The 23,920-nt window shown below is 38.4% G+C and overlaps 1 protein-coding gene across 6 annotated transcripts; it reads right to left on the minus strand.

Annotated features, from left to right (window-relative positions):
• On the minus strand, window positions 1-23,611 carry LOC18432050 (casein kinase 1-like protein HD16). Of its 6 annotated transcripts, none has more exons than XM_088868167.1 (19): window positions 23,360-23,611; window positions 22,758-22,871; window positions 21,726-22,335; window positions 21,284-21,409; window positions 21,078-21,151; window positions 20,902-20,971; window positions 20,712-20,767; window positions 20,552-20,623; window positions 20,362-20,456; window positions 20,050-20,116; window positions 19,733-19,862; window positions 19,415-19,633; window positions 18,658-18,788; window positions 10,649-10,823; window positions 10,122-10,212; window positions 1,370-1,527; window positions 909-1,097; window positions 345-437; window positions 1-127 (listed from the first exon to the last, which is right to left on the minus strand). In XM_088868167.1, the coding sequence occupies exons 3-18, from the start codon at window positions 22,128-22,130 to the stop codon at window positions 378-380; spliced, it is 2,118 nt and encodes a 705-aa protein (XP_088724293.1). In that variant the 5' UTR covers window positions 22,131-22,335; window positions 22,758-22,871; window positions 23,360-23,611; the 3' UTR covers window positions 1-127; window positions 345-377. The 6 variants fall into 6 exon arrangements, with proteins under 6 accessions (XP_088724293.1, XP_088724291.1, XP_088724292.1 ...); XM_088868165.1 differs by having other exon boundaries at window positions 1-230; XM_088868166.1 differs by lacking the exon at window positions 22,758-22,871.
• Window positions 23,612-23,920: the final 309 nt, after the last annotated feature.

The raw sequence follows: 23,920 nt of genomic DNA on the forward strand, positions 1-23,920 counted from the left end.
TTTTCAAAGCCACGACACCAATGTCCCATTGTATACAATCCATAAGCAAATGTGGAAATCCGACTTTTATGCTGTAAAGTGGAGTGAACCTCTCCTTTGATTACAAGCAAGATTCTCGATCTACACTCTGCAACAATATATTCAAAAGAGAAAATACATTTGAGGTGCAACATAATAAGCTTACAGAGTCTCTACAAGGTAAAGGGATGATTTGTTATATGGGCTGAAGCCTGAAACAAGATCCAATTACACATTCAATTTTAACATGGAAGGAATTTATAATGGATAAAACCACTAGTCAGAGAGGATATAAATAATAAAAAGTTGCAGAAAATGGAACCCACTTGAGCCAAAATTAAGGAAATGGCTAGAGTCCCTCAGGACACCGTTCTCCCGTAACAGACAGAGGCTATATACAGATTCTTCGACCACTTCTCCTGTGAAGATTTGTGGATTAATTAGAGAGAGAGAGAGAGAGAGAGAGAGAGAGAGAGAGAGAGAGAGTTGAACAAAGAAATAACAAAAAGCCCAGAAAATGGAAAGGACAAGAGGAAGCAATGTACTTCTCGGAGACATGAGTGTTACATTTCACAAGTAAAATTGTCGGACTGAAGAATTGATAAAAAAGAAAATAAAGAAAGAACATTAAAAAAAATTAAATAAATAAAGAAAGACTGCAGAAGTAAAGAGATGAGAAATAAATAACCAAAGCTGTTAAGGTTACTCAGAATAAGGGCCATAACAATCATACTGAAAAAAAAATATCTGGTTAAGATGGACAAGTGTAAGAGTGTTAGAGAGAGAGAGTGAGAGAGAGAGAGAGAAATTATAAATAGTTGAGCTTAACTTGGGTTTTCTTTTTCGAATTTTTTTTTTCTAATAGAAAAATTCTGTTGCAAAAGTCTTACCTTGACATGGGTACTAGGAAAAGCGGAAGTGCGAAGAGTTTCTTGAGTCTCATCAGACATTTTTCTTTTGGGGACACTGAGTATGAATGCAGCTTGATCAACTGTGGCAGCAGTAGAAGTTATCCGGAACCCATTTTCCCACCTTCGATGAATCCCCTCACTTGGGTATAGGAAATCAAGTTCCACGACCTGCAATCCAGAAAAACCAAAGGCATTTTGAGAGAGAGAGAGAGTCCAAATAAGTAGACCAGTCAAAACGTTTCAGTTTAATTCTGGTAGAATAGAAAGAAATAAGAAATGAGGAACTATAAAGCGAACATAAGTAAACACAAAATGACAAAAGAGAGACCATATACCCTCAGTAAAAAAACGAAAGAGAGAGAGAGAGAGAGAGAGAGAGAGAGAGAGAGAGAGAAAGTCATCTATCACATGCTTTCTAAAAGGGGATGAAAAATACATGCCTGATCGGAGAATCCTGCATTTCGTGACATAACAACACCCCATCGATTGCCAGAAGTTGTCATGGAGGTGACATAGAATCCCTCCCTCCACTTCTTGTTGATCCATTTGAAAGGAAACGAATCACTCACTTTGTATGATTGTTGAGAATAAGGTGTTCCTTCAATAAAGTAAAAACTGCAGTCTAAGCATTTTCATTGTCCTCTTGAGAACAAACAGAAAAAGAAGAGATACTTTTCAGTAGCAAGTGCATTCAACATGGAAAGTAATAGGATTCTCTCTATAGTTGATAATTTTCAATAGCAAATGCATCTATCTAATTACTTCCTTGAGATCCAGAGATTGATAACTGTTAAGATCGACAGTCACCACACTAACTATTGAGTTCATGGACCAGGCAAGCAGAGAATGCAACGAGTTACGAATTTTTACATGCCAATATGTGAGATTTTGATAAAATATTGTATAGAAAAATAGAACACATTAAGAAATATAGACCTGTGGTACGAATTTCACCTATGCTTCGGAGGTTCAGCAATCTAACTATACTTCAGAAAGAGCACAAGGGGCCTGGAAGGGCACTCTCTTGGCATAAAGAGGCAAACCCATTACAGAATGGGAACAGAGATAGAGTAAGCATGTAGAAAGTTTTCTGGTTTAATGTTTTTTTGCCTTTTGGGAGCTCCACTCAAGGGTCCCTTTCTTTTTTAATGTTTTTTCGCCTTTTTTCCCTTTTTTTATTTTTGGTAGTCTAGTGGTAGAAATGGAGCTCTTTAGATCACGTCATGGGCCCCCCACCACCCCAACCACCCAGCCCGGGAGGCCAGAGGCAAACAACCCTAGAGTCCCTCTACCCAAGATTATACTTGGTGACATTACACCAGGAATTGCCCAATTTTATGAAATCAGCAGGGAACAATTAGTTTGGAACCCTAAATTCAGGAGAAATTAAAGACGGAGAGATTTAAGACCTGGCAGCACCATTGGAGATCCCAAACTGCACCTATATCCTCTGTACAGGCAGAGACAAGATGATATGGACCCCTCACTAAACTGCTCTAATGTGAGCAGCCCTCAGACAACAAGCAAAGGTTGGCTTTCTTCACAACCATCAAAGATAAAGGTGTTTTAATTGCGAATGGGTAGACCTCCCCAACAAGGCCTTGATCTGTGATCAATTACAACCTAGGGGAATCCCTCCTTCCATTTTAACTAAAGCACAAAGATATGGTCCTCATTGCTCAATCGTTTTGGTTGGGGTCTAGATCGCACCCAAGTTTGTTGAACAACTTTTCATGGCTTTTCTATCTCCTCCCTATACGGCTGCAGGCCTCTTCTTATGAAGGGCAGCAGTAAAGGCTACAGTATGGTATTTTTGGATAGAACATACGAGCCCAAACTAAAAAGCCAAGAGGCCTATTGGATTAAGTGATAGATCAGATCATGGCGAAGATGATTTTTTGGGCTAGGAATCAAAATGTCCTTGAAGATAATTCAGAGGATAACTTCTCAAGGAAATTGAAGGAGCTTCAACATGGCTCCCCCTGGATCCAGGTATTATCAAGCTCAAGTTGGATGCTTGATTTACCCCAGGCAGTCAGGGATTGGAGGAATTTTCAGAAATAGCCAATGCAAGTACTGCTTACTTTCTGAGGCCCCATTGGAACTGCTGATTACATTACTGCAGAGACTCATGCACTGTCAGAAGGTATAAAAGCAATTGACAACAGTTGGGATCTTCTCTCCTAATTGAAACATTTGTAATCCTCTCTTTGACTTTGTATCCGGCCTCGGCCCTTTTGTGCTTACTGCCCTTATTCAATAAATTGTGAGGCCTTTCCAAAGTCGCTTCAACTATTCTTCAAGTGGGCATTCTACTTGATCCTGCATCAAAATATCAGATACGACCAGCCAGATGAATTTTGCACATGTATGGAGAAAGGTTAACTCTGAGGAACACAGTATAGCAACGCGGGGGGCTCTTAGTGCGCAACTTTCGACTCATAGAACTGAACAACCACTTTCTATTTCAACTAACGCTGCCTTAGCTCCCACTTTTAGCCCTTCATCAGGGGCCACCCCACTTCTAGTGCAAAATCCATCATATCCATGCATAGCGACCCCCATCTGGAATTGCTTACTGCCCCTATTCGAGAATTCGTGAGGTCTTTCCAAAGTTGCTTCAACTATTCTTCAAGCAGGTATTCTACTTGATCCTGCATCAAAATCTCAGCTATAACCAGCTACATGAATTTTGCACCGCATGTATGCAGAGGATTTAACTCTGAGGAACAGAGTCTAGCAAAGCACAGGGCTCTTGCTGCACAACTTGTGACTCATAGAATTGAACAACGACCTTCTATTTCACCTAACACTGCCTTAGCTCCCACTTCCAGCCCTTCGTCAGGCGCCATCCCCACTTCTAGCAGAAAATCCATCATATCCATATGTAGCCACCCCCTTTGGAATGGGTTTTATTTCTAAGTCCCTGAACCCTGAACCACAGTTAACAAGTCCGGGAATAATAATATGTCGGAGGACCAAAATCCCGGTAATAAATGGATTTTGGTCCAAAAGCCAACAGGAAAAAATTGGATCAAAACTACGGATCGCCAAAATTTAGGTAAGTTAGAATCGTGGATGTCTCAGATTTGACTCAAAAAAACGGAGTTAAAAATTAGATATGTAAAGATAACGAAATATAAAATAACGAGCTGCGGTTATTGTATGGATAGATCAAAACCATTGAACTACAATTGTTGTCTTTTTTTTGTGATGAATAACTACAATTGTTATGCCCTTACCTTTTATCATTAGAGTCATACTAGACAAATTTTTGTCCAAACTTTCAATAAGTGCACAACAATACTAAACAGCATAACTACATTGGCAAACAAGAAGATCAGTAACCCAAGTTATGGGATTATTATTTGACGAAAAAAAACAAAAAATACCCCTCAGTATAATATTGTAGGTAACTAAAACACAAAGAAACCAAAAATAGTGGTCCATCAAAATTGCATGTTGTGCACACTAATTAAATAGAAAAAAATTGAAAAGGTGAAATTAATCATACTTCTGTATGCAGAAAGCAATCAATAAAATGCTTAAGCAACTCCAAAAATTCGAAGCTCACCCTGAATTCCTAGTTGCATAAATCTTTGGTTCACTGAATCTCTCTCTTGCTCTTTATAATGATGCTCTATGGTTAGATAAAAAAAGATTTTTCATTTGTTACTCTTCCTTTAACTCTATTATTTTAAGATATATGATTGTTTTGATGGATTGTTTTTGGAGAATATATTGCATTTTTTTTCAGGGAACATATTTGTGAATTTTTTTATGGAATTTTTTGTTAAATCAATATTCTTAATTTATTCCCGCTTTTAATGTGCTTATCTCTAAACCAAAATTCATAGATAATAAATCAATGAAGAGATAAAGATGTAGGAAAGAAGTTTTTTTGAAAAAACAAATACGGATTTATGTCGGTTCCATTAAAAAAACTTGATTTTTTTAATATCTTTTGAAAAACTAGTAGTTCTTAACGGATTTCAATAGATAAAAGAGTTTTTGAGAAAATCATGTTTGCAAAGAAGACTTGCTAATATGCACTGAACGACACTAACCTAGTAAACTATAGGACACACCGAACCACGATCCATACTTGAACTTCCAGCCATAGAATATCCCCAGATATTCCACTAAACCCATTTTAGGAGATCAATACCCAAAATAGGTATGTCCTAAGCTTACAAAAAAGAAAAAACCTAAACCATAACCCGTACAAGGCAAGATTTGACAGGCAATCACAAGAAATATTAAACCATGGGAATTTCCATGTGTCTAGGACCAGAAAGTGCACAACAACATACACCAAATCATTGGACCATGGGTAGTCCAGATTGATTACATGGAGTCAAATCCATGATTTGGAAAGTCCTTATCTGTAAGTAGACCCTTTGCCATGCCCATTCATGCAACTTTAGATATTGAAACCCTAGAATTCATAGGCTCTTTGAAACCCTAACTTCTAGCCCCTAACCCCTACAAACCCTAGCTGCCTCTAAACCCTAGTTCTCTTCAAATTTCAGAACACTTAGGAAAAGAAAAACCCCCCAGCTTAAGAAAGCCCTAGGCAAATTCCTAGGGTGAAATCCCTTTCAATTCAAGAGAATTCTCTAGTTGAGGTGAAAATCAAAGATTGAGAAGGAGATTCCAAAACATCTTCGCCTGATCCCGAGGCCAACTACGAGTGCCGAGCCACTGGGCTCAGCCTCTCAAGTATCACTTTATTTTGTTTAACTTCTTTTCTATTTTTCTTGTTATTATTTGCTTTCTTTGCTAAAATCTTTTCAAAACTCCTCTTATTTTCCTTACAATTTTCTAAAGGTTTTAATGGTTTTTATGCAGAATTAGTGAGAAAAGGTCTTTTGGGACTGACTTTTCATAAACCACAATTAGATGGAACCCACTCTTTCTCAACATTGATCAAATTTGGACACGGATCGAGATGGGGTAGACTTCAATTAGCCTGTGTAATCTCATATTTGTCATGTTACCACCATGTAAAGCAGCACGTAATGAGAAAAACGCAAGGTTTGCAATAGAAGTGTAACCAGAATTTCGAAGATTATCTTTCTTTTTTCTTATGTACCCTCTGTCTCAGTAATTATTCATCGTCAGAGCCTCATCTCAACCATCTGAGTGAAAGATGGCATTGTAGAATTCCAGGCTATAAATTCAAAAAATTTATTTATGTTCCTTTATTAATTACTGAAAATTCTATTTACACGTGCCACAAATACAATAAATTCAGCCTACTACAATATATGATCTTTTTAACTTACTACCAAAATAAACTTCATTCAACTTAATACAATACTCAATTTTTAGGGAGTAAAAATAAGACAAAACAACATCAAATAAATTAAAGAAATAAGGGAAGACTTATTGGCCTTTGCCCAAGGTTACCTACTAGAGCTTAGCACATTCAACACTCGATTTTTAGAAAGATCCATGGTGATCAGAAAAATCCATTTTTGATTCTTATGGTTCTCGTATTCAGAAGGACCTAGGAAGTTTCGCCAAGCCTAGGGTTGTAGACTACTTACATGGTTCTCCACAATACTGGTGTTTCCCCCTGCACCAGGATAAGCTTTGAGAACCTCAAGGATAAGGCCCTGTGAACAGACACCTGGGTCATGATCCAAGAAGCCTGAAAAAAAGATATGGGTCAGTTATGGGGGCGGACGCCATGACTTGAAAATGGCTTTTGAGTGGAGTCTAAGTCTTCCATCTCAAAACCAACAAAAGGTCAGGTGTCAAGGGGCTAGTGTGAGGCGTCTGTGAATCAATGGATCAGAATTTGCAAGGCAGTGGAGGTTGCTTCAATCCCTCCGAAACCCCAACTCGATCTTTTGGCATGGATTCACTCTGCAAATGGAATGTTTTCTGTTAAGAGGTATGGAATTTCATTTGTCTTAAGGGCTCTTCTCAACTGGCATTCAGGGCACTATGGTCTTCCAAGTGTCATCCAAGGGCTAAATGGTTCTCGTGGTTGAGCCTTAATCATCGTCTTCCTACGTCTTCTCTCATGCAGTGAAGGGGAATCACCCTTGCTTCTGTGTGCCCTTTCTGTCATCTTAATGATGACAATATTTGTCATATTTTGCTTGAATATGTTTTCTCACAGGGGATTTGGAGGTCGATAGCATGTCAATGTGGAAAACGCTTTATTACAGATTGTTCTATTGCAGCTACACTACGAAAATGGTTAGCATACAGGTTCAAGTATGATGGTATTATCAACATTCGGCATTCTCTCTTCTTCACAATTATATGGATGATTTGAGAGAAGTAGAACCACCGTATGTTTCAAGGAAGGACACTCACTCTTGATAAGTTGACTTGAAGGATCACCTTCCATGTTCGTGATTTGGCGGATGCTAAGGCATGGACTTACCACATCTCAAAAAAGGTAATTACTGAGAATTTAAGACTTGCGAGGCAGAAGCAAAGGATCAAGTTACTCATAACAGTGACATGGGCTTTTTCACATTCACAACATTTTAAGCTAAATATTGATGGGTCTTCTATTCAGAATCCAGGTCGAGCTTGTGGGGCCGTCTTGAGACGGGATGATGGATCTTTCATTGTTGCTTTCTCGGTTCCTCTTGGAATTGCTTCCAATAATTATGCAAAATTTTGAGGTTTACAAGAGGGTGTTGATTTAGCTACAAAAATAGAATGCGTCCAACTGCAAATTGAGAGTGATTCTTCCTTACTTGTCCAGGTCATACAGGGCAGGTGTAAAGCTCCATGGGCTCCTCATACCATAGTTGCTAATTGTAAGTCTAGAGTTGAGAATCATTCATGGTCCATTTTCCATGTTTACCGTGAGGCTAATATGGTGGTCAATGTTCTTGCCAAAAAGGCTACAGATTTTGCGGAGGCCACCATTTGGCGCTCTAGGCCTCCAGATTTTCTTAACCTTCCTTTACTTCATGATGTGGTGCAATTACCCTATTGTAGGGTTATAAGAGAGTATGATGCAATTTTTTCTATCTTTTATTAATGAAAAACGGGTAGAGGGCCTTCTCCCTCATTGATTTACCCAAAAAAAAAACACTCGATCACCTGACTAATGACGTACTTATCATTCCAGATCCAACTGAACTCACTGATTAGAAACTCTGAAGCATCTCTGGGACAACCTTGCTGAATTTTATGGAGCAAGAGAGCAACTAGACTTTCACTAAGAAGACCCTCCAAAAGTAGGGCAGGCCACAAAGGCTCAAACCCTAAGCCTAGGGCTAGCGTGCCTCTCTCTTTCTCCCTTCTAGATTTTGGGTGTGCCGCCCTAGACACTTATGGAGGTTGGTGTGGCGCGAGAGAGAGAAAGAGAGCGAGCGAGAGAGAGAGAGAGATGAGAGAAGTCAAAGGGGGGTGTGGAGAGGAGGGAGAGGGAGAGAGAGAGAGAGAGAGAGAGAGAGGAGAGAGATCAGATTTGGGGGAAAACTTATTTTATAGACCACTAGGGCCTAGGGTGTCCCAATCAAATTAGGAGTTCAACTTGATCTATAGTTATTTAGGTGATATGTGAGATGCGAGAGAAAATTAATTTGAGCCGTCCACTGAGATCGGCCATCATAATTTAGAGAGGATATTTAAAAACCGTATCCCCCGAGATTTGAGCCATATCCACTTCTAATCCATCTAGAACTTTGACTTGATCAAATATTCTAAATAACAAGAAAATCAATAAGACAACCATATCCAAAACATTTCCACTAAGAAAATATTATTTATAATTTAAAACATTATATTAAAACATGCCACACATAAAGTGGGCGGCCCTCTGTGTGGGACGTGTGGCCCATAATGGGCCCCACATTCAACCCCGCACATGGATTCCACACAATTTAAAAAACCAAAATCCGAAATTTCATAAATATTTGTATTATGGAGAATTATAGAAATACCTTTGGGGGGTTTTCACACATTTAAAATTTGTTTTAAAATACTGAAAAACGCCCCAAAATCATAGAAACATATTTTTAGTTGAAATCAATATTTCTGGAGTTTCATAAAAATCTAAAACACACTAAAATACAACTTAGAAGTGGATAGGTACCTAATGGGTAAAAAATAAGTCAATATCAAGACACTCCACGTACCAGAATCCATGATCCACTATTGTCTTCTCAAACTAACCCAACAAAACTCATGACCCACAGTCAATTATAGGGGTTCATGATTAGCCCATCAAAGTTAGCCAATAAACAATGGAACTACTATCTCAGTATGTGGACTATAGGTCCCCCCCTAAGAGCAAGTCAAATGCACACACAACACAAGGGGGACAGTCTCTCTATGCATATGTACGTGTCCCTCTATATAATGTTGCTTACCAAAAATGCGGTTGTCAAATGTACATTTTGTGCAAAAGTTTTGTTGAAAGAATGGCCCTCACTCTCACAAGCACTTCCTCCTCACACAAGAGGCCAAACAGCTCTCCTAGCCTAACAAACAACATCTATGGGCATCTCTTCTACCTGAACAAGAGATGACCCATAATAAACCCTCAACGATAGTGCCACATGCCCAGGTATAAAGAATTTGGACATGACTTGAGCCATAGACCGATCAATCCTAAGTCACTCAACCACAATAATCTCCCACTAAAGTGCACAAATCACTATAAAAATTTTATTTACATGCTCTATTGGCCTTTAAAGGCCACAAAACCCAACATTGAGGTCATACCCTCAGTTAGACCATTCTCTCAGTAATTATTGATTGCAGCACACTTTTTAGCCTATTCCTTACACATATAGAGACACTTTGTAAGCTGCAATTTATAAAATACAGCCACAGTAAAAAAAAAGAAAAAAAGTCAAATTGTAAACTCTCTCTCTCTCTCTCTCTCTCTCTCTCTCTGAGGCATGCATACACAAGCACGCACAACCGAAGTGAAGCTGATAGATATCGAAGTTAGTTAATCCAAATAACCCATTCTCTCTCTAATGGAATCATAATCCTTTACTTTCTTTGGGCACTAACACATGAAAACAAGAATTTTATCGAAGTTAGTTAATCCAAATAACCCATTCTCTCACTTATGGAATCATATTTCTTTACTTACTTTGGGCACCAACACATGAAAATAAGAATTTTAACTAACAATCAGCTTTATTAATTAGTTGTAGTAAAACTATAATTAATAGAGAAAGAAGAAAATGCTAAACTTACCTTTAGACATTACAACCAAGGAGCCTCCATTGTTTGCCCCAGCTATTGAGCTGATATAGTAATTTTTTTCCCATTGCTCCATAATCCAGTCCTGAACCAGAAAGAACTTTAAGTGAACACAAACAAGTGACAAAAGCCAAGCTCAACTAGTTACCCGTTGGATTTACATAGGACACTGTTGTCCTAAGGGGAAGTGCACTATAGTCCAACACATTATAGTCACTTGGGGTCATCGTCATCCAACAGAATGATGAACAACAATGGAAATCAAGTAGATACTGCTGGAGCAGGAAGAAATCACAATGGTAGGCCCCACTCCATTACCATCCATCATTTCATTGGAAGGTGATGACCGCAATAAACTATGACACTTCACAATCCATTGGACTATGGTGTACTTTTCCCAAGGGCGTATACTTTTCGCATGGGCATAAATGATGGATACAGTAAATGATATGGGAGTAAAAAAAAAACCCAACGTATTTTACCCACTTTCCTTTTTTTCTCAAGTAGAGGAAGAAACCAACCTTATGTAAGAAAATTGCTGAGAGTTCATAAACCTGGGAAGTAAATCCTGTACCCGCATCCATAATCAAAGCCCAAAGATTCAATGAAGAAGCGATGCAACTAATGTACAATCCATCCTCATTTCCCTTCTCCACATGTTGGTGAAGTCTTGAATCCGCAACATTGTAATGATACCTGCACCATACAAGGAAAAACATATACACGCATAAAGACATGGTTACGTGCATGAATATATATATACATGTAAGAAGAGTTGCACACAAACATATATACATGGATAAATAACACATACGATACATATATACAGATGTATTTGCAATTTTTTTACGCGAAACAATTATGCAACAATTATCTATCGGGTTGAGATTCCCCAAGGCAATAGCTCCAATGATCAAGTGGAATTAATGGCTTCCGAAAAGGGCCATTGAGAATAAGTATGGCTCTATTAAGTACAAGGGAGGAGGAAGGGTGTTGGCGGCAAGTAGGTCATATGAGGGTTCTTCGGACTTGAAGAAGTATTAGTGTTATAGGAGCAAGACATATTTAGGGGAGTTAGGTTTATCGTAGAGGGTGTTAAAAAGGTCTCAGAATCAGGTTTTCTATTCAATGTTTGGCTGAGGCAGGAGCTACAGGAGGACTTTAGTCAGTTTCCCTCGTCTTGTTGGTTTGGTACCCAACTTTGAGTTTTGTACTAGCGATTGTTTCAAATGGAGATGGCAATGGTAGGGAGCCTCATGAGAAAGAGAAGACGCTTCATCTAATAGTAACCATAGAAACCCAATTTCTGGCATAGCCACTGTATGCAAAAACATACTTCTTTAAGAATCAATAATGATTTAAAAGAATTAAAGAACTATACCAATAATTATATACTTGTCCATTAAGAAACAAATTTACTTGTGAGATAAATGCTCTTTCAAGCCCGCAATCATGGCCTCCAGTTATATTAGCCAAAGATCGTGTTGACCTGTGTCTCACCAAGTTAGCGTTAGATTCAAAATGCAAAACAGAACTTCTAGTGCATTAGATAGTACGTTACATGGTCACATAAATCACATACTGTGTAGGGTACAGTTTCTAATGTAACAACATAAAAGTGCTCCCAATTTTCCTCTAATAAAGTCCCACTAATTTCTCCTAATTTCTAACGGATGTTTCTTTTTGTTAAAATAATTCTGAATTAACAGATGCTAAATTTAATTTCCTTTTGTCGATTTATTTCCTATTTGGTAGTGCCTGCTGCATTCAATATTTGAGTGCACTTTCGCAATGAATGTGTCCTGTAATACTATATATGTATACCTTGTTTTTGCTAAGTTTATTATATCTGTATATCATAACATGTGGGTTCTCAACACCATCATTGGGGGCATTCTGTGCACTGTTTTAAAGCAAAAATGTGTCAAATGCGAAAGATAACAACCAGGCTGCCATATGAAGGGGGAATCATAGGATACTTTGATGCAATCTACTTCCAAGGCCTGTAATATTGAACCTAGATGTCGATCTTACATGGTCCAAAGCTCAAATTGAAGATCTTTCCAAGTCTATCGCAACCTTTTTAATGATTTTCTCCCAATTCCAGTGTTTCAGGCTTCAAATCTTGGCCAGAAGTCCAGTGACAAAATCAGCAAGGAAATTTCAATCTAATAAGCGTTGAGCTTTAATTAGGATTTCTAACTCAATTTTAATTTAGTTATTTTGGGTTCCCTTATTTACATGGATTAGCGGTTTCCTCGTGTTAAAAGGACTGGACCAAAGGTTGAACTGATGGAGAGTTGGGTTTGACCCAACCAGTCCAACAATTAGACTGGCCTGACAAGTTTTAAAAAGAAACTATTAAAAAGGTATCAAAGTATTCATTAAATGCTAAAAAAACTAGTGAGCAAAAAGCTACATTATCACACTGCTATACCATACGGAGATACGATATTGTTGTACTATATTGCAATAGGAAATCTGAAACCCTTGTAACTCAAGAAATCGATCCTAATAGGAGGGCTTCAGATTCCAAAGGTCAAAAATTTGGGAGGAACAAGATTTCCTAGGAGCAAAGGGGTGAAATTCTAGAGCAGAATTGATCCCTTGGTTGGAAGAACCCACTACGTTGACTAAGAGTCTAGGCCCACACCGGATTTGAGATTATATTAGAAGTGAACGGCCAGGACAGTAGTTTGACCAGCTGGTTTGTCCGGTCTTCATAACTCTTTCCCAAATTATTTGGGTTATCTTTTATTCTTTAGAGCAGTAGCCGAGTTTTAGATTTGGGAGGACATCAAGCTAAAATAGAATTACGAATAAAAAGGAATTATAAGTACATGTACACGACAATTGTCCACACCATGTTTTGGTTAATAAAATTGCTTGAATATTCTATCTGGCGTGGTGATGCTTTTATCCTTCTTGTAGTGATTCCAAACAAAAAAAATTATTGATTATATTTGTTGTGCCAAATCTATACAAGGCCAGTCTGTCCATCTTCTTTCATCCTCAAGAAGCTATTTCTTCCTCTATCCCCTCTCTGCCGACCATGCTCTCCCCCCATATATATATGTTCACTTCTTTCCACATCCATCAACCTCCATTCAGCACATACATCTATCCCTTTCTACACATACCCATGCCTCTCAAATACTAATCTCTTAACCAGCCATGCCATCTACCAAAACCATCAATACCACCTTCTAATCAAACCCTACCTTGGAATCAATCTAACACTAAACCATACCTAGAAACCCACACCAATCTGCATGATCCTCCCCCCTCCCTGTCCAGTAATCAGAAAGACCAAGAGTCAAATCCCCACCGCCTTCTCTCTTTGCTGCAAGGAAATACCAAGAGACAAAATAATGACTCGCCCACTCTTCAGGATAAAAAATTCATCAAATTTCTGTTGATTTACCATCTCTCTTCAACACTTTTTTGACCTCCCTCTCTGCATCTCTAACCTACTCGTCTTAATCCTCTATTTGCTCCCACCTTTTCTCTTAACTCCTCAACCTCTTTTCTCTATGTCACTCAAGCCCTTTTACCCATATCTTCCCCCTTCTCTGCACTCTAAATAAAGATCAAAATCTAGTTTGGGTATTTTAAGGGCAACTTTTCTGCACAATTTTGTCAGTTTTTTTCTTTAGCTTTTTTATGGAATGGTACTGTTCTGATGTGCAAAGGCACTTGATGAGCAAGGCATTTTTTGTCGTATGATAAGAAGGTTAGGTTAATACATATCATGTAACTTGAGCTTAGATTTTCCTAATTTTGTAATGAAACAGTTGGCAGGTCAAAGTTGCTTGTGAGACACTTAAAAAAGATTTTGAAGTCCACTGCAGAGTTCAAGGACAGATGCGTGAAGAGGGCTTAAAGGGAAAGAAAAAGGCAGAGTAGAGAGTCAAAAGTATCAGACATAAAGAGAGGAGAGTGAATTAGAGGTAGAGAAAGGGAGGAGAAAAGAGCGTTTACCTGCCCATGTCATATTACAAAAAATTGATATACCCTTCAAGTGGGTACACATTAAAACAGTAGATGTCCTGACAAAGTTCCAAAACCAGCCCCCTTCTAACAATTTCAAAAAAAGACAACAATTAATGTTCACCTCAAGTGCCCACATCAAAACAATACCACTCCAAAAAATTCACAACCCATCCCATACCACATGAGAAACATTGAGCAGGAAAGTTGCATCCAAAACACTTCAACAAGATTTTAAAGTCCATTTGCAGAGTCCAAAGATAGAGAAATGGGTTAAAGGGCTCGCGATAGAGAGAGGTTGAGAGAGGGCGATGGGAAAGAAAATGTCAAGCAAAGGGGAGGAAATAGAGTGTAAGTACTACAAGAGTAAGAAGTGGAGGGAGGGAGGTGAAAAGCATGTTGAGAGAGGGTACTCGCCAGAAATTCGATGAAATGGTATGACAGAAAGTGGACAAGTCCTTATTCAATCTCCTATATCTTTGTAGTCGAGAGGAGGATGCAGCAGAGAGAAGCAGAATTTTGGCTCCCTGGCCAGAGAGACATTGGTTTGGGCTCCTATTTTCCCCACAGCAGAAAGAGAGAAAGGGGCAGAAGGGGTTGTTGCTCATGGTTTGTTGGAGAGAGAGAAAGAGGGGATGAAGGGGTTGGGGGGGCAAGAATTTTTTGGGTATGTAGAAAAGGTCATGCCTCTTTTTTTGGGCTAAGAATCAAGACATTGAATAGTCAATCACCTATTCAGGAAGTGACCCTTTACAAAATCTATTATCCCATTTGAATTGAACCAGGGAGCAGATATGGCTGTGCTCTGGGTAGGGCACACCATCATTCTGAATATAAAACTCGTTCTGAATATAAAAGATGTTAATCTTTTATATTAAAAAAAATGTCAAAACTTTTCACATTGTCCCACATCAAAAAGAGAAACATTCTTTATAGTATTTAAACACTTCGAACATTATGTAACTAATCGGAATTTCAGGATCGGGCCAGTCATTGTGCCCCTTGATAGAGAATCTTTTAGATGATGCACTTGCAAACAATCTCTTAGGTAACCTGGAAGAGGAAAACAATATAGTCTTCTGACATTCTAAGATTGGTTGTGTGAGGATCATGGAGATGAACAGGGACACAGACATTTCATGGTAACTAGTAAGAAGAGAAAAATTGCCAGTAGAGACCACGTTGTTTTTGCAGAGGATCACTGGAAATTCGCAACTCTACCAAGGCATAAGCTGGAGTGTACTAAGGAGGTTGAGAGAACCAACACTTCCTTGAACGCCAATTAGTGGAAAGTGACACATTGAACATGAGCAGCTTGGAAAAATAAAAAGGTTACTTGAGAATATGGATAACTTGGAGGACATCAAGATCAACAATGCATTGGATCACAATGTCCTGTGGCGGGAAATGAGTCTCTTTGGCAAAGAAAGGAGGTGATTAGAATGGACTTGACCTTCAAGAATTCCATTGACTCTCCTTTATTGATCTCCTATATGTATTTGAATTATAGTTAACAAATCTTTATTTCAAGCATTTGCTAAGCATCATAATGTAAATCATATCCTTCACATTGAATGAAATGGTAAACTGTTATCTTTTGAGCCACCCCTCTTTTTCACGTTGGGTCCATTGTGAGGTTATGCCTTATGTCTAAGACTAGTCAGCAACGAGATTCCCAGACAAAATACAAAAAAGGATAGACAAAGTCGAGAAGAGTAATGCCTTTTCCTTCTTACGATAACAAAAGAAGAAGGAAAATAGTGCTCCGAACTTAGTGTTTCCCATGTTTATTGTAACTTCTTTTGTTATCCTAAAAAGGAAAAGGCATTATTCTTCTCGACTTTGTCTATCCTTTTTTGTATTTGTGTCTAGCAATCTCGTTGCCGACTAGTTTAGACATAAGCCATAACTTCACAATGGACCCAACGTGAAAAAGAGGGGTGGCTCAAAAAGAAAACAGTTTACCATTTCATTCAATGGAAAGGATATGATTTACAATATCATGCTTAGCAAATGCTTGAAATAAAGATTTATTAACTATGATTCAAATACATATAGGAGATCAATAAAGGAGAGTCAATGGAATTCTTGAAGGTCAAGTCCATTCTAATCACCCCCCCTTTCTTTGCCAAAGAGAGTCATTGCAAAATTATAAATTGAAGAATCATGGGAAACAGATATGTAAGAAATCCTCGTAGACTGAAGGGAAACTTCAGTCATTCAAGCTTGATGCTAAAACACATCTATGATCCAACTATACATCACTTAAAGAAACGACTATCAATATGATTGGAACATTCCTAGGCTTATGATAACTTACATACAGGCCGTTGGCTAGAAATGCAAAAAAGCTAATGAAAGTGATACCAATCCCCATGTTAATAAACTAAGAATCAAATTCTAGCGCTGGACTGTTATTCCAACTAGTAAATATAAAATTCATTATGCCTTGAATAAAAAAACCACTGATCCAATGAGGCAACTCTCCAATCTTGCCTCTGAATGTCATGAACCCATGGATATAGGGATATTTACTCATGTTTGTTTTCACTTTTCTTTTTATTTGATGAGTTTTACATGTATCATTTCTACAAGCATTGCTTGCATGGCATGATCAATACTTTAAGCCTACCAACCTACTACATTGATGGGGTTGTATCATGAGGTAAGATCGTAAGAATGAAACTCAGCATGATGCCCAAGCAGGCAGGCCCTTAATGTGACAACCTTGGGTGCAACATTATCAAGATCACCTAGAGTTTTATTAAACCTACCGAAATCAATGCAATACAAAATAACCTAGTTCAACACATATGCCCATGCCTGCATGTTTTCGCACGACAAATGTTTAACCATGCGGCACAATACCATACAGGTGCATGCATGCACATCGCAAATTTACATTCAAATTGTTTGTGTGCACATTAATCCGTCAAAAAAAGCCCTAACTTAGTAAATCTGGTCCGAGCACATCATGGACATACCATTATAATGTTTACGATAATTGATTAGTTGAGAAAAGGACAATTTTGATACACATAACCCAAGAGTCAAATTAGTAATTGTTGGCTGTATCCAGATTTATATATAATTGATGAAGCACTTATGAGTATCAAATGCTTTCACTTCAAACCATGCAGATTAGCTTTTGTCTAGGGGTGGCATTGGACTCGGACCCAACCCGGGCACTGCCGGGTATACCTGACATGGGTCCAGGTATGGATCCAGCATTTGGACCTGCGAGTAGGGTCCAGGTCTGTCAAAATGGACCCAAAAATTCTCAGGTACGGATCCGGGTACTAGTGGACCTGCCCCATACCCAACCCAGGACCCGTAATTAATAAATTTTTATGTTATATATTTAAGTTAAATAATTAACCTAACTATAATTAACATTTTAACTAAATTATAACCTACCAGTTAGGGTTTCCCATTGTTTTAACATTATTTTCACCCAAACCCTAAATTCCCAAATGCCATTACACTCCTCTGCTGCTCAGCCTGCTCTGCAACTGCCTATCTGCCTCCATTCTCTGCATCGTCTAGGGTTCTTCCACTAGCTTGCCTGCAAGGAGGAAGACTGTGAGAGCCATGGATGTGGTCTATGCTCTCAAGAGGCAGGGGAGAACCCTCTATGGTTTTGGGGGTTAAGATTTTACCTTTTTTTGCAGTTCTAACCCACTCATCTCTGTCTCCCTCTCATCTTCCTCTTTCTCTCTCTCTCACCATGTTATTTTCTCTTACTGTCTTGCCATGTTAATGGCAGCTTTGTTGTCTCTCTTGGATGCCCTCACAATGGAAGCTGGATCTTTTGTTGATCTAGAGTTTCTTCTATTACTTCTTTTCTTTGACTTTTAGCGGGATGTAAATGATGTTGAAGAAAAGGGATGGATTTGGAATGAATGAATGAATATCTCTTTGTTCTGCGTTTCAAAAAACAAAAAGATCTCTGAGTTCTTTCAAAGAAAAGGGAGGGATTTCGCGCATCTCTCTCTCTAGGGTTTGATTTTGCTCTAATGTTTGCAAGATGTGTTCTTCAAGCTGCCTGGTCTTCACCTACAAATTTGATGATTTTCGCTCATCTTTCTCTCTCTGAGGTTTGATTTTCTCCCTTTCCTCCATTCTCTGCATCGTCTAGGGCTTCCTCCACTGGCTTGCCTGCATTTTCTCCCTTTCGCTCATCTTTCCCTCTCTAGGATTTGGAATGGGTTGGTTCTCCACAGTAGGATTTTGCTCAGGTACGGGTCTAGGTCCGGGGTCCAAAATCTTCAATCAGGTACGGGTACGAGAAGGACCATTTTGGACCCATTGGGTACGGGTCCGGGTACGGTTCCAGCAGGACCCGACCCATTGCCAGCCCTACATTTGTCCATTCCAAAGTAACCAAACCAAATCAACTGTGGCAGTTATTTTTTAGCTTTTATTGTTAGTGGCAATTAAGTTCTAACATATGACTGACGTCCAGAGCGAGCCAAGTATCTAGCATATCAAAAGGAAACACACTAAAAACCTCTAGAATTTGAAGCATGGTACTTTTTACCTTTGCTTCATGGGCCGACGGGCATTATACACTGAGATCCATTGGGTTGCAGGGGTGCCTAGACGAACTTTCTTCTTTGGTTGGTCATCATCTTCTAGTTCAACAAGTAATCTTCCACGTTTTTGTCCCACCTGATGAACCAAAGAGCAAGAACATTGGAAAAATGCAAAAAAGTCAACCCCACAAATGGAAGGCCTGAATACACAAAATATGCATACGACATCTTTAGACTCCCCTACTAGTTAGCTTTTAGAAATCAAGCAAGGACGAACTTCAATAATACAAACAAACCATGAATTCACAGTTTGTATAGTAGAAATAACACCAGTTAAAATTATATTAAAGGAAAATATCCCACTCTGATGTAAATAAAAATATTAGGGGCAATTTATAACTATATAATATTGCATTCTTAGCATATCTATAACTTTAAATAAAATAAAAACAATAAATAAAAATGTCCACAGCAAAAATATAACACTCACAATGATATACTATGATCAATGATAGCATGATATGATACAACTGACAAAACATCATACCCAAGGATAAGTACTAGACAGTCTAATAGAAAACATCCCTTACAACATATAACTAAAGCTATTCATCACTAGATCAATATAAACCTAGGTACTTGCTTGGCAACCATCACCTAGAGCCATCCTACTAGTACGTAAAAGATCTCAACCTAGGTGGTCACCTAGGTTGCTTTTGAAAGGAAAGACCTTAGCAAATACACCACAAATAGAATCACCACCTTCAGAGCCCCATCAGTTCTTATTGGCCTCAAAGATGCATTGGGTCCAATGATACGTTCAAAAAGGGAAATAAGTTTTGAATAGTTTGGCTCTTCATCAAATTTCATGTTTGTCACCATCTCAAGAAAGTGTTTGAACGGGTAAGGGCAAAGGCAGCAAAGAATCTCTGGAGAAGTTGCCATCTTCTTCTTACACACAAGAAAGCTTTTGTTGTCTCCCTACAGTTTTAAATACAAAACGAGAATGAGAATAAGGGTGGTGTGAACATCAAAATATCAAAACAAAAACTATTTAAAAAAAAGAAAAAAAAAAACTACCTGATAACCTTGCCAGGGTAGCCTCCCTCTGAGAAGAAATATCAAAGTGTATGCCAATGACTCAAGGTCATCCCTTCGGCTCCCTGTTCTACCTAAATGAGCATGCACACTTGCATAACGTATAGTACCCCTGCAAAATAGATCAATTTAATATTTCTCATCACATAAACTCATTAAAATAGCAATATAAATGTATGTGTATATGGATGTATATATGAGAGTATGTATGAATCTATACATTTCTTATGTGCATTTGTCTTACGTGTGTATCATCCATCACATAAACAAGGTATCAAACTTTTGATGGAAGCACAAACCTGAAAACATCAGGCCTCTGATCATATTCGACATGATGACCAGATGATGCATCCTTCCATTTAGATGCTGGAAAATAAATAGCGTTAAAATAAAAATGCAGATGATCTCGTAATATTTCATAGGTTCCCACATTACACAAACCACATTATATTCTTAACAACAATGTGTCGCAGAAAGCTTAAGTTTCAAGAGAGTTTTCACAAGAAAAGGAAAGAATGAGTTTTCCCGGCAATAGAATTAATATCTCGAAAAAGACCCTCTCCAAGCGATACACTCGATCAGAACATGAGATCTGGTGAATGCTGTCATACCTAATCCAAGATCCACAAGATAAAGCTTCTTCTCATCAGCTGATCCTGGCTGACCCAGTAGAAAATTCTCAGGTTTTACATCACCATGAACAAATCTAAGTCAAGAGAAAAGTAGCTATCAATCAGTGATAAGAGCATGATGTAGACAATGTCCCCACAAACCAAACAGAGACTGATGAACAAGGTGTACCCTTTTAAATGAAGTTTCTCCAATATGGATATTGCCTCCACTGCGATGCAAGCAACCATCTCAGTAGACATCCTGTTCATTCGCTCAGTATTAAACGAAATGGTATCAATAGCTAGAAAAAGACAATAAATATAATACAAAAGAAGCTGGCTCATCATACGCTTGGCCTGAAGAATTCCAGACATCCCAAAGACTCGGACCAAGCATGTCCATGGCCTGCAATACGCATCATACACGAAAAAATAAAAACTCATTAACTAGATTTATATAAATTCAAGTAAAATTAACCAAAACATAAACGTCGAGTAGTTGGAAACTTCATCTCATTCAAATGCCAAATAAAAACCAACCAGAATGTAGTAGTCCCCTTGACGCCCCTTGTGATGAACCAAAGGCAGCCCATAACATCCATTCAGTGTGCTAGTGAATCACAATGAAGATAGTACATCATTTAGATGAATGAGATCTAAAATAGGGCCAGTTTGTTCAAAATAGACATTAAATACTTTCCAAGAGAAATACACACTTGTAAACCTGCCACTCATAAGGAGGCCCGTAATTGCATCCCTTACTGGAGCGGTGCTCAAACTTCAAGGCAACCTTCAAAATACAACACCAAATTCATTAACCCCAAAAGTTTATGTTGTTCATGATTCCATTCCTAATTTAACAAGGTCGAACATATGAAAATAGTTAAGAATTGTCCCTAAAATATGCAGAGTCAGCTCATACTTCAACAGCATCTGGTCCAGTCCGTTCGGTTCCACCAGTAATCCTTCTCCCGACATAAACCTGACCAAAACCCCCTTTACCCAGCTTCCTTTCTAGCTTGTAAACAGGGGAGTTGCCTAACTGTATCTGCAAAACAAAAATTAAAGCAAACTCTTACTGGATTGGTAATAGGCTACTCAAATGAAAAATATTAGTCTTGTAACTACGAAGACCACTGTTTTTCTTTTAGTAAGGGAAAGTAATTTATTTTAATATGGGTTCATCTCATTTGAAGAGGAGGCTGCCGAGACAATGTTCCCTTGGGAAAGTTACCAAGGAAATCGCATTGGCATACAGTCCAATTCAGAATGTATACTTCTATTTCTTCAAGCAACAAACATTACAAGGCTACCTGGATATGTGAGATTAAAAGATTAAAAAAATAAAAGCTCAAAATACATACTCTTTCAGGAAGTTTCGCTGTGCTTCCTTCCTCTTCAGCTCCCAACAACTTATCTGCGCTTCTCTCTTCCATTGCCTGGTCTGGGACTGCCACTTTCTCTCGAACCCCTAGATTCAAATTGGCTTCTTCCCTACCTCCAACACCAATCGGTAAATTCTCACAAGGTTGATCCAAGTTCGCCAATCTAACACCTCGGCCCCTCCCACCCACCCTTTGTTTAGGAGAAGGTAATTTTACTACTGTGCCATTGCAGTTCTTGCCTCTACCTGAACCTCTCTTGGTGGTTTTATTAGGAATGGGTGGACCCCAAGGGTCAGCTATGGCTTCGACAACTGGGTTTTGTAACTCCTCAACTCTCTTCGATCTAAGCCGAGGTTGCCTTACTCCACTACGCAGCTCCGGCATTCTTTCCCCATACACAAATACAGTAGAGAGAGAGAAAAGAAAGAGAGTGTGGGAGAGATTTTGTCCTCCCTTCTAGCCTCTTAAGAGGCTCGCAATAAATTTCACTTTTGATTTGCTAATTCTTAGGCTTCTGTTGTTCTTCTTCTTTTGTCCTGATGGATCTAAAGATGGGTAATTAATTTCCAGTCCTTACACTTCTGATAACCTGTATCAATCGATTCAATCTCATGAGATATAGCTTGATTTGTGGAATGATAATTCATCAAAAAGGCACTTGAGGTTATTAGCAATATAAAACCAATCTTCTTTTTTCAGAACACACACACAAGTGCACACAGTGGTGCAAACTCTCAACAAAAATTTCAGAAAAAAACTAATTTTGATGGGAAAAAATCAACGGGAGAGAAAGAAAGCTTAAAAAGAATGCACAAAACCCCACCTCAATGCAGAAGGAAATCAGAGAACACTGAAGTATAATCAAGCAAAACCAACCAGAGATAAAAGCTTTAAACAGTAAATCCCTATAATCCCTAACAAAAACTGGAAGTATGCTATAAAGAATAATCTGAACATAAAATAAAAAATAAAAAACTAGCCATTTTCCAAAATATATAAGAAAATCAATACTTCATAATCCCGCAGAGCTAGACAAACAGATATTGTGGGAAACACTCTTCAAAAGAAATGCAACACAAAATCTGCATATTCAATATCATGTCTGGATTCCAATCAGGGAACACTCTGCAAAAGATCCAATAATGTGGAATAAATTAGATAAAGAGAGAACAACGAGAGAATCAAAAATGGCTGTTTGATCAGTAATCAGAAGAGATACAGGGTTCGATCAATAAATCTGAAGCATTAATCAAGTCAGAGTCCTAGCTTTTGATCAGCAAAACATTCTAATCCAAAACAAATATGCATAACAGACTAACTTATATGAACATCCAAAATAATATTGAAGCAAATCATGAAGGTACCAATACCCTAAGCCTTCCAAAACACCAATCATCCATTAACACTAAAACCCACAAAGACCCAGAAAAGAAAACCAGTGAAATTCCAAGAAACTCACATAAAAAAACCAGACATAAAATCAACATCGGCAAGGTCAATACACCATCATCCACCCAAAGAATCATCGCAATAATCCATTAACACAAAAATGCACCCATGCAATAGACCAAACAATGATCTAAAATGAAATAAGCTATAGATGAAACATGTACCTTTTGATCAGAAAGAGCATCAAGGTGGGCTACTGTTACACAAACAGAAGACCGATAAAACTGAACCAGCAAATGGGTAGATAGAAAATAGATAGATAGAGAGTTATAGAGAAGGATAGAGAGAGAGTGAGTGAGTGAATGAGTTTGTAGAGAGAGAAAGAGAAAACATGTAGATTTCTAGAGAGAGATAAAGGGGGAGAGAATGGTTGGGTTATCTGAATGGGTAGGAGGAGATATTGGTTGGGAGGAGGAAGGACATTTCCTCTCCTCCTCTATACTGTTTCTAACAGATTTGAGTGATTCTCTCTCATGGCAAGGGGATGGGAATTATTTAGGGTATGTGAGAGAAAGGAAAATAAATGTGGGCAAGCTCTAGAGAGAGAAAGGAAGAGCGAGAAAGAGAAAGAGAAAGAGAGAAGGTAGAGAGAGACAGAGCGACAGAGAGAGAAAGGAACCGTACCCTTTCTTACTGGCCTAAACATGCGGTGGTGTAAAACGTTACTTTACCCGCTACGATTAATGTCTAGTGAGGCAGTGAGTGTGGCCCTTTTTAATTTGTTT

This window comes from Amborella trichopoda, chromosome 5 (assembly GCF_054954075.1).
Source record: "Amborella trichopoda isolate Santa Cruz 75 chromosome 5, AtrichopodaSantaCruz75HAP2 v2.0, whole genome shotgun sequence".
Taxonomy (NCBI): Eukaryota; Viridiplantae; Streptophyta; class Magnoliopsida; order Amborellales; family Amborellaceae; genus Amborella; species Amborella trichopoda.